Source organism: Ctenopharyngodon idella, chromosome 10 (genome assembly GCF_019924925.1).
Source record: "Ctenopharyngodon idella isolate HZGC_01 chromosome 10, HZGC01, whole genome shotgun sequence".
Taxonomy (NCBI): Eukaryota; Metazoa; Chordata; class Actinopteri; order Cypriniformes; family Xenocyprididae; genus Ctenopharyngodon; species Ctenopharyngodon idella.
The window spans coordinates 48,385,404-48,397,451 of record NC_067229.1 but is presented as its reverse complement, the minus strand read 5'-3'; the positions used below and the strand labels follow the sequence as shown (position 1 = coordinate 48,397,451).

General features: G+C 35.8%; 1 protein-coding gene across 13 annotated transcripts in view; it reads left to right on the top strand.

The window, feature by feature from the left end:
* LOC127520485 (cAMP-specific 3',5'-cyclic phosphodiesterase 4D) overlaps window positions 1-12,048 on the top strand; it is a 210,458-nt gene that overhangs the window by 149,694 nt on the left and 48,716 nt on the right. For 2 of the 13 annotated variants that reach the window (XM_051908629.1, XM_051908625.1), the window contains exon 1: window positions 3,719-3,882. The exons of 9 other annotated variants lie outside the window; for them this stretch is intronic. In XM_051908629.1, coding sequence (XP_051764589.1) covers window positions 3,788-3,882 — 95 coding nt within the window. In that variant the 5' untranslated portion in view covers window positions 3,719-3,787. Of the gene's footprint in view, window positions 1-3,718; window positions 3,883-10,453; window positions 10,669-12,048 lie in introns of those variants that run through there. 2 more of the 13 variants (XM_051908632.1, XM_051908628.1) reach the window with 1 other exon arrangement.

Sequence of the window (12,048 nt, the reverse complement as noted above, 5' to 3'; positions counted from 1 at the left end):
TATATTCAACCCGCCAAAGTGGCTAGTGGGAGTGGCTGTCTTACCTGCCACAGCGTGTGCATTTGGCGGGTATTAATGTCAAGCCCTGATTATAAGTAACAATTAAGTCAAACTAAAAATAATTTAATTTTAATTTTATTTAATGTTTAAGTCCACTGTACCTAAAACTTCTGTTTACCATACGTAAAAATTCCAGTAGTCGGTACCAATACCAGTAAAATTTTACGGTTCTCGGTACCAACTTTCGGTACCATAGCAAAATCTGTTGGAACTATTTTACTCTTTTATTTAACTAGCCTACACACGCGTGATGGTCATAAAAATTTGGCTGCGCGGCCACTGTTCAGAGAGTCAAAGCTAGTCCACAGTCGAGTAAACGTTTCTTGCTTGCGCCGACTGAAAACACATGAGAAACATCATGAGACAGGAGAGACTCGGACATTACAGTACTGAACACTGAACGGTCCATGCATGTGGATTTGGATAAAACAGGTAATCGCTTTGATGCCGTGCCCGAACGCCATTTATCCATTCACAGTGGCATATAGCAGACGGGCATGCAGGGCTATTAAATTATTTTTCTTATTACTTTTATTATTAAATTAATATTGCAATTAATTTGCCCCGCGATATCGTAGCGCATCACCGCATAACTGACGCGCTGCGAGGATAATAAAATATTAGTTAGAAAGCTTACTCCTCATTTAAAAAACAACTTGTTTAACATGAAATACTTCTCGATTCACGAAAAATACAATTTTTTTCTCACTATGGGCCACAAGAGAAATATTAAGAAAATAAATTAGATTCATCTCTCATTGTCTCTAAGAGAATATGCGCCGTTAATGCAGCGTCGGATGCCAAAAGCTCAGTCAGTTTTTACTTTCAGTTTCTGTAGAGAATAGGCCTAATTGACTGGAGTTTGAGACTTCTTCACCCGCATAACTCTCACGTAAAGTTTGCTCATTGTTTGTGTGATATCAACTGGCTCGCCTTCATGGTTTAAAATGGAAATATTTTCAATATTGTGATGTGTCATTTTTCCTTATTACCAGTTGCTCGCAAAATGATGGACACTGATTCATATATCGTCCACGTCATTTCCCGTGATAATAAAATTAAGTGAATTATTAAATAAATGAGTAAATAAACAACAAGCAAACTTAAACTTGTTTGCTTTAAATTTATGCAAATAATTTGCTGATGCAGGTACAAAAAAACGTTTTGTACCTGCAAAAAAAAAAAAAAAAAAAATCTTGCCCCCCCTACCTCGAGAGTCAAATGTTGCCCATGTTTGTGTGTGTATATACCTCAATAAAATTAATTTTGAAATATAAAAAATAGGCCTAAATAAACAAATGCTCAAACATCCATTTTGAAACAGACGTGCGTTTATTTGAGCTATTCCTTCAGTGAAACGACACACTACAGCCTGTAAAACTATTAAATAAATATCAGTAAATAATGGTAACCTAAATAATAAGAAAGTTAAATATTATTCTAAAAAACATTTGTTTTTTATTTCCACACAAAGATGCGTCATATAGCCGCTCTGCTCTTTGAGAGGGATGTGGGACACGAGCAGGAAAGAGACCATTTCTCTTTAATAATATTTTCATGTTTTCTCCTGATGTTACAAGCAACTGACACTTGTTGTAAAAGGTCTGAAGAGCGAATTTCATCTTCACACATTCAGGCTATGTTTGATTTTGCGCTGCCAGGGAAAGCGAAAGTAAAAATCACCAGTGTGTGAAACGTGCTATACAAATAAACTTGACGCGCCTTATCAAGTCTAATAACAAGCACATACTGTGTTAAATAGAAATTGACATGCAAGCAAAAAGGTTTCTGTCCTACAGTGTTTTTTTCTACTTTACCACAGTAAAGAATGCGGATATAATAGGCCTAATTAAAAGTGAACCAAAGGAAGAAACGTTTATAATCCCCTGCGTGAGTGGAGATTTGGGAAAAAAAACAGATTTCATGTTCAGTGGAATAACTAATGGAATATTGTTAAATTATCTGCTAATCCAGATCGCGATTCGCAAAACAGAATTCAAAATTTCAGTACCGACTTGGTACCGAAGTACTTTTGACAGCACTAACGTAATGTTTCTTATTTATCAATTATTTTGATGCAGTGGTTACAAAACCCAATAAGTTCAGAATACTCAAAACATTTAAGTAAACAACTCAAAGATTATTTTAGTAGAACTTAAAAAATATATATTTTAAACTACACAAATTTAGCTAAAAAAACTAAACAATTATATTTAAAAATATTGAATAAACTAACACATAATCTCTATGGTTAAGTGTTAGTTAGCAACAGCACTATTTACTTGCATGAACTGTTAATCAGCAAGCAGTATTTATAGCCTTGAAGTTTTGCAGCCTGTTCTCGACCTAACCACAGGCACTACTGTTCACCACGATGGTAACCCTACAAAACTTCAACATCACAGAAATACCTTTAAATACCAAAATAACAGAACATTAATCAATAACACATCTTCCCCTGTATTAATTTTGTGCAAAAACACAGAAAATAACACTCAGTTTCAACATTTATTCTCCCTTACAGAGTGTGATGCTAAGCATGCTGGGAACTTGAAATCTGCTGCAACTCAGTTTAATGTTAAATGGATTCTTCTGATAACGTCGGTTACATGACGTGACATGGATGGCGTCACTTTGTATCGCTCAGTAAACTTAAAAATAATAATTTAAGTGTTTACTCAAAAATGTTGAGCTACACAAAAATAAAAGTAAACTCGTTCAGAAAATGTAATTGTTTTAAGTTGGATCAATGATTTAACAGACTTTAATTGCTCAATCTTTATAAGTTAGTAGTACTGTTCGGGTTTACAGTGTGTATGTTTATAGTATAAAGCAATTGTATCTTTTCACAAGACTTGGATTAAACTGCTGAATTTGTTTTACAGTGTCTTTATAACCTTTTTTAAGTTTTGGTTACCTACACTGTAAAAAATCTTAAAAAAATAAGTTACCTGGTTGCCTTAAAATTTTTAGTTAATACAATGAAGGTGATTGGCTTTATCAACAGAAACTCGAAATATTATGTTATCTGAACCACATTAATTATCCAAGTTGATTTGACGAAAGAAAAAATGTTGTGATCAAATCATGAAAATAATTCTTTACGGTGTAGAGGGCCAGAAACCTCTCAGGTTTCATTAAAAATATCTCAATTTTTGTTTTGAAGATTAACCGAATGGGTTTGAGAGCTGAATAATGACACTGTTGTGTTTTTCTAGAGCTGCTATATTGAAGAACTTGAATGTGCTTCATATTTGATGAAGTCTGCATTATTTCAGTTATGTTCCTGTTTATTATTGCAAAGCTGCTTTGAAACAGTCTCATTGTATCCACCTTATTATGTAATGTATTGCGCTAATGTATTACGACAGTACATTAAAATAATATGCTGTAGAAATAAAGGCGACTTGACTTGAAATGACACTAGGGTGAGTAAATGATGGCAGAATTTTAATTTTCGAGTGAACTATCCCTTTAAAGAAGAGGTGGGCTGTCAAATGCAGGGTACACGAGGATCTGGTGCAGTACTTTAAGGGAAAGCCAGAGGTAAGAGTAGCCCTAGCTCGGACTCTGTGTCCCTAAATGCTAATCAGATTACCAGAGGGGGAGGAGCCAGGGTTAACGGAGGCCACATGAAGACGCGAAGGGGAGGAGATTGTGCAACTCAAGCTCAGTCCAGGAAGCACTTAACATCACAAGACGAGGCTCTAGCTCAGACGTAACCTTGATGGACTTACAGAACGACTGTACGGGTGACTTCATCGCTCCCATCCAAGCCGTAACCAGAGGCATGAAACGAAAGCGCCTGCTCAAATCCTACAGGTACTGAACGAGCTCAGAAACTCTTGACTTGTATACTGGAGGTTTCTTGATCTGACGCTGCCTGACACTGAGAGATAAGCTGACTCTGGTTTGCTCAAGTGTGTTTTTCTGTGGTGAGCTGGCAGAAGTTGTGGGTGCTATGCTGTGAAGTTTGTAGTTTGCAGTGAAGCTTTCTGTATATCTCAATCTTCTGGACAGTTGTTATGTATTTTCCTCGTCTCAGCAGTGAAATGTCAGGACAGGTGGACTTCTTGCTTGCATAAATATTGCTTGCATTAATTGACTTACTCCAACCAATTGCCCGTTATTTTATTTTAAAAAGTTGATGATGGAGAAAAAAAGGATTCATATTAGCATGTCAAATTTTTGTCCTTTGTTTTTAGTTATAATAATAAAATATATAATATTGAAATAATAATAAGAAGAAGAATATAATATTAATTAATTAAACCATTAATATTTTTCAGCTATATATACTGCGTGTGTGTGTATATATATATATATATTCTCATTATACTCCATTGTTCAAAAGTTTGGGGTTTGTAAAATATTTTTTTTGTTTTTGAAAGAAGTCTGATCAAAAATACAGTAAAATAGTGAAATTTAAAATAACTGTTCTGTATTTGAATATATTTTAAAATGTAATTTTTTTCCTAGTGTACATTTGAGTATTTCTTTGCATTTACTATCACTGCAGATCAGTTTAGGTTGTGGGAAATTGTGTGATATTCATTTTGAAAGAGGAAACTAGTTTTGGTCCAGTATGTTGATAAACTGCCCTGATGCTTTTTTTTTTTCAGTTTCCTTCACAAGAAAACCTCAAGTGTTACACCAAAGACGTTATTGATGAAACACATTTCCATTGCATTTACGCACATCTCACATTTAAGAACAGTTACTGGTTCTCATGCATTTACTAGACAGCTATAGAGCTGCATAATTCTGGATAAATTTAGAATCACGATTTTTTTTGTTTCAAATAGAGATCGCGATTTTCCCACGATTCTGAACTAAATGAAATAACTTAATTTACTAGAAGTTCTGACAAAATGTTAATTGCTGCAGTCTATTTAAAATTGTTTAATTATTAGAATTATTAGATTTAGAATTATTTCAATAATTAGAATTAGAATTATTTCAAATAATTCAAAGACTCATAAATACTTCGCTTGTTTCATTGCTGGATGAATCAGCGTTTTTGAACAAATCTCTTAAATGAACGATTCAGTGACAAATACATTTTTAACAGTCACTTGTCGCCACCTACTGGTGTAATGATGTAACCGATACAATCGTTATTTGAAGCATCAAGTTACTTTCATAAGGTGATTTGCTCTATTTTGATCGCTACCGTAGGCATCAGTGTTTATATCTGAACTATAAACTTTTATCCTAGCACTTCTGTGATAATTTGAATGTTTGTAACACAGAAATAACAATAATGTGTGGTTTGTGTAGCTGTTTCAAACCTATACATGACAACGGCTCTCTCTGGGTCAGTGGCAGCACCAACACAGATCTGAATGTTCTGGTATGATTTTGTGGTTTAATAGACAGAGCTGAATCACTGTCATTTAGGAATAAGATTGCATGAGTGTTTGAGTCAAGATCGTGATCTTTTAACGATTAATTGTGCATCTCTAGACAGCTAGTTCTGATAAAAAATGTCTAATGGAATATATGGCAGTTAATGATATAAATGTCAGCTCAGTAACTTTGTTTAAATGTTTTTGAATGAGCTATTATTAATATTACTACTTCTACTATTATTATTACTATTATCATCATTATAGTGCACCTGTTGTCAAAAGGTAGAAATTCCTCCCACTATACTAGCAGTTTTATGATTTCTATATTCTCCACCAGAGGGCGTCCTACTGTTTTTCTGCAGCTCTTCATGTGTCCATTTCTGCTGAGGCTTTGCATATTTCTCATACACAGCTGTACTTTCAAATCAAGCCTGAGTGAACGCATGCATCTGCTTTTGTTTGCAATGAGTTGAACATATATGTTTAAAACTGTAGTGGCATGATCAGAAAAGATGGAGCATGTCTGACTGTCATTGCACATGTACTTCCTCCGCCTTGTTGCAAGGCTTCATCAGTTTTTATGTGAAAACACAATGATGAGTTGCTTGTCAAGGATGCTTGTCAAAAAGACTTAACCCACATGCCACGTACAACACAAGTGATGTGTGTCCTCAGAATGTCATGAGACGCTGTGCTAATATTCTGCACACAATTTTCCATCAGCTTTCAGCGCACAATGAGTTTGGTTATTCTAAGTACAGTTGAATAAGATTTTTGTATGTCTTCCCTGTAACACAACTGCTCGCTTCCAGGAAATGTGATATTGTTCCAATCACAGTGATGTTAAAAAATGTTTCCACGAATGATCAGAAGGCAGTGAATGGAAAGATCTGATCAACAATCTGTCCTTTTATGATTGTATCAGTCATGCAGACAACATTAACGTAACTTATAATGAATTTACATTTAATTTGGCTGGCAGAAAGTCTTCAGATACCATCTGGACCTGACTGTTAACTCTATCAGAAGTGGCCGTAGGTTTTGTCATCCTCAGGCTTGTGTCGTCTGTCGTGGCCGGGCCGTGATCATTAGGATCGACGTCACACCTCTGCTCTACTAATTCCTTTAATTAGAGCGCCTGTCTGCTAGGAATCTGAGTGGACTGTAATGACGGATGGATGTTTAAAGCCACACTCTAAAAATGCTGGATTAAAATGGACAAACCTAGTGACTGGGTTGTTTAACCCAGCGACTGGGTTGTTTTAACCCAGTGAATGGGTGGTTTTAACCCAGCGATTGAGTGGTTTTAACCCAGTGAATGGGTTGTTTTAACCCAGCGATTGGGTTGTTTTAACCCAGTGAATGGGTTGTTTTAACCCAGTGAATGGGTTGTTTTAACCCAGTGAATGGGTGGTTTTAACCCAGCGATTGAGTGGTTTTAACCCAGCGATTGGGTTGTTTTAACCCAGTGAATGGGTGGTTTTAACCCAGCGATTGAGTGGTTTTAACCCAGCGATTGGGTTGTTTTAACCCAGCGATTGGGTTGTTTTAACCCAGTGAATGGATGGTTTTAACCCAGCGATTGAGTGGTTTTAACCCAGTGATTGGGTTGTTTTAACCCAGCGATTGGGTTGTTTTAACCCAGCGATTGAGTGGTTTTAACCCAGTGATTGGGTTGTTTTAACCCAGCGATTGGGTTGTTTTAACCCAGCGATTGAGTGGTTTTAACCCAGTGATTGGGTTGTTTTAAACCAGTGAATGGGTTGTTTTAACCCAGTGATTGGGTTGTTTTAACCCAGCGATTGGGTTGTTTTAACCCAGTGAATGGGTGGTTTTAACCCAGCGATTGAGTGGTTTTAACCCAGTGATTGGGTTGTTTTAACCCAGTGAATGGGTGGTTTTAACCCAGCGATTGAGTGGTTTTAACCCAGTGAATGGGTTGTTTTAACCCAGCGATTGGGTTGTTTTAACCCAGTGAATGGATGGTTTTAACCCAGCGATTGAGTGGTTTTAACCCAGCGATTGAGTGGTTTTAACCCATTGATTGGGTTGTTTTAACCCAGCGATTGGGTTGTTTTAACCCAGCGATTGAGTGGTTTTAACCCAGTGATTGGGTTGTTTTAAACCAGTGAATGGGTGGTTTTAACCCAGCGATTGGGTGGTTTTAACCCAGCGATTGAGTGGTTTTAACCCAGTGATTGGGTTGTTTTAACCCAGTGAATGGGTGGTTTTAACCCAGCGATTGAGTGGTTTTAACCCAGTGATTGGGTTGTTTTAAACCAGTGAATGGGTGGTTTTAACCCAGCGATTGAATGGTTTTAACCCAGTGAATGGGTGGTTTTAACCCAGCGATTGAGTGGTTTTAACCCAGTGAATGGCTTGTTTTAACCCAGCGATTGGGTGGTTTTAACCCAGCAAATGGGTTGTTTTAACCCAGCGATTGGGTTGTTTGAACCCAGCGAATGAGTGGTTTTAACCCAGCGATTGGGTGGTTTTAACCCAGCGATTGGGTTGTTTTAACCCAGCGAATGAGTGGTTTTAACCCAGCGAATGGGTTGTTTTAACCCAGCGAATGGGTTGTTTTAACCCAGCGATTGGGTTGTTTTAACCCAGCGATTGGGTTGTTGTGACCCAGCGATTGGGTTGTTTTGACCCAGCGATTGGGTTGTTTTGACCTAGAGGTTGGGTTAAATGTTTGACCCAACCTGCTGGGCAGTTTTATTTAACTCAACTATTGTTTAAAAATTACTGTATTGCTTGCTTAAAATGATCCCAAAATATGATGGAAATTAACATTTATTAATAAATTTAATGAATATTGATTAAACAACAAACATTTATTAAAATGTTCACCTTTTGATTATTATTGTTGCCTCTTGTAATTATGTGTCTGATTTTTAATTTCTAACCTATTTTGGATTCATTTTGAGCCAGCCATATTTCATTTTTAATCAATAGTTGAGTTAAATAAAAACTACCCAGCATGTTGGGTCAAACATTTAACCCAACCACTGAGTCAAAACAACCCAATCACTTGGATTGTCCAGTTTCAACCCAACTTGGATTGTTTTTAACCCAGCATCTTTTCAAGTGCAGGAGAGGCTCGTGTGGATTTGCGAAGAGTTGAGAAGTGCATGTCGCAGCCTAAATCCTCCGATGTTACACGCTGCTTCATGGATCAGTAAGTCTTTTTATTAGATCAGATATGGTCTGCTGGGCAATATCACTCACACACACTTGCATGTAAAGAAATTCAATTGCATTTCCATATCTAAGAGTGCCAGTAAGAGCATCTCAAGTTGAGGAAGCGTTGAGGAAGTTGAAGTGCGGTAAAGCACATCATGCAGAATACAGACACACAAACTCTTAAAAATAAAGGCTTGACGTCATACGTGAACCACAAACATATCACAAAGAACTTTTTTTACTTCTTTAGAAAACCTTTATTTTTTAAAGTCCCAACCCATTTTACTTAGTGAAACAGAATGTTCAATGAGAAAAAAATGTAGTTGGATGATCAAAAGTATAGGTGTTGCATATAGCCGATATTAGCTAAAATGTTCCTAAATGGTTAAATTTATCCAATATTATTGGATGCAAGTTATTGCATTTTGATTAAACATTTGATTAGGACACTTTATTTACAGCCTTTATGTATAATGCATTATAAAAGTATTTTAATTAAGTCTTTTAATGCACCTTATAAAGCATTGTATGATCCTATGAATAATTGTAACCACAGTTATAATACATTATAATACTTATTGTTACAACTTTAGAAAGTATAATGCATTAAAACACATGACAAACAACCATTTCAGAATCTGCAATTCTGCAATTTAACTTTGGTTACGATTATTTATGAAAAGACACAGTATAATGCATTATAACATAACTTTATAATGCATTATACATATGGCCTTTAAGTAAAGTGTTACCGACATTTTCTTATAGAAGCTTGTTTTTCATCCCAAAATTCTGATTTTTTTCCCCTCAGAATTGAGCTGTTGCGAGTTATAAAGTCTGAATTGCTAGATATAAACTCGCAATTGTGAAATAATAAGTCAATTACCTTTTTTTATTTTTTATTCCATGTTGGAAACAAGCTTCCATTTGCCCTGATGAATCATGCACATTACTATCAGGACCGTATATTGAAAAAAACCCGCGACAGCTCTGTGGAGTCCATTCAAGCTTTCAGAAACACCTCCATATCTCCTGACTCCTGTCAGGACCGTCATTCACACTCCAGCTCTTCTCCTCCTTTATCGCTTTCCCATGAGAGGCTCGTTCTATCTCACACTCTTTCCTTTTTTAATGCCATGTCTTCTCTTCTCTCACACGGAACCACAAAGAACACCCTAGCAACCAAATAGCAACACCCTAGCAACCTCACAGAGCAACCTTGCATCGTGGGAATTTTATGTTTCTCCCAAATTCCCTGGAATCAGACTGCTTCACAATTGAGGGTCAAATTGCTGGAAACTCCGCCCTCTTCTGGAAAGGAATAAAAACAAACAAAACATATCAAGACCCCTAATTACAAAGCCAAAGACTACAAATGCTAGTGACGACTAATAGGTGTCTAATTGATATTTTGATATTAGTTCAATCTGAGCACAGTTTGAGGTCTTTTCTGAAACTCTAGAGGCACGTGAGAAACGTGAGAAGCAGGAGGTCTCAATTTGCTCTCTATGTTGGAGAATGAAATGAGATGCTAAAGAGTTCTCATTGTGGTTTTTCTCTCCCTTGGGTTGTGTTTTTTCTTGTCTTGTCATGGTTAGCGTGTGTGTGAGTGTGTGTGTGTCCTCCATGCCTCTGAGAAGTGGGCTCTGACGCTGTCACCAGCTGCATTTCCACCCCCTCCACTCCCTAAAGCCGTCCGCTCTGGTTCCCTCGCTGAGATACGGCACAAACACACACACACAGGACCCTGAGGGTTTATCCCTCCTCACACACACACACACACATAAACACACACACTCCCACTGCTAGGCCACTGCAACCCAGAGAAAAAGTAGAGGAGGACTGGAAACGTGATACACACTCCGGCTTACTTCCCCTGCAGACACAGAGAGAGACACATAGTTTGAGCACAGAGCTGGATTATCTGGAGAACATGTCCATCGCGGAGCAGGACGGACTCTGACGAGGTCTAGAGAAAACCGAGAGACGACAGAACACGTTTCGCCATGAGTATCGTTATGAAACCGCGCTCACGTTCCACCAGCTCTCTCAGGAACACGGAGGGAATCTGGTAAAGTTTTACTCATTCTGGCTCTCTGGCGGCTCACAGGCATGCGGCATGCATTCAGACCCTGCTTACTATTGAGTGTGGACAGTGTCATCTCATAGTTTGGTGTCTACCACTGATTTTCTTTTTATTAATATTAAATCTAGTTATATTTTGGTATGCACCCATATAGGAATTCGAGGCTGATACTGATAGCTAATTATTTTTTACTATGTCCAATAACTTAAATTATGGCTGAAGCTGTTTTAGATCCAAACTCTTTTCATATATATGTATATATACGTATGTACATGTGTGTAAATATGTATATATGGTTGACAGAGACAATTTGAATATATATGTATAGATAACACTTTACAATAAGGTTCATTAGTTAAACATTAGTTAATGTATTAACTAACCATGAGCAATACATTTGTTACTAATCTTTGTTAACATTAGTTAATGAAAATACAGTTATTTGTTCATGTTATTTCACAGTGCATTAACTAATGTTAACAAGATTTTAATAATTATTATTTTAATAAGATTTTAATAGTATTAGTAAATGTTGAAATTAACATTACAAAGATTAATAAATGCGGTATAAGTGCAGTTCATTATAAGTTCATGTTAATTAATGTAGTTAACTAATGTTAACTAATGAACCTTATTATAAAGTGTTACCTATGTATATATATATATATATATATATCAAAATATATTCAAAAATATTTTTAATAGTATCTAAATTATTTTATAACTAAAGAATATTATATATATGTAATTCAAAAGTATTTTACATTTTTTTTGCGTATTTTTAATAATAATAATTATATATATATATAATATCAAAATATATTAAAAAATATTTTTTTCGCATATTTTGATAGTATCTAAATTATTTTAGAACTAAAGAATATTATATATATGTACTTCAAAAGTATTTTTTATATTTTTGTTTATTTTTAAAAAATAATATATATATATATATATGATTGTAATTTTTTATAGTGTTATTATTTTTTATATAAATAGTCACAGTTTGATTATTAATCACTACTTTTTGTGTTAATGACTCTTTAAACACTGTGTATCTATAATGTGGTTAAATATTTAGTCAACATGAAACCCATGTTACATTTGTAACCTATTTCTGAGTAAAACAGGATATTTAACAAGAAAAACTGTAGGACGAGACCTATTTTATCTGGAATTGACTGCGTTGTAAAAAGAGGGCGTTACATACCAGAATGGAGTCAAACAAGGGTTTGGTGACGTCAGCCGAAAAGGAAAGTTGTTCAGCCGTAGCAAGTCAAAGTTTTTGTTGTTATATGGAATATCATGCACTAATGAATCGCTCACAATACATGTATACATTAATTTCTGTAATTTCCAGTTGAC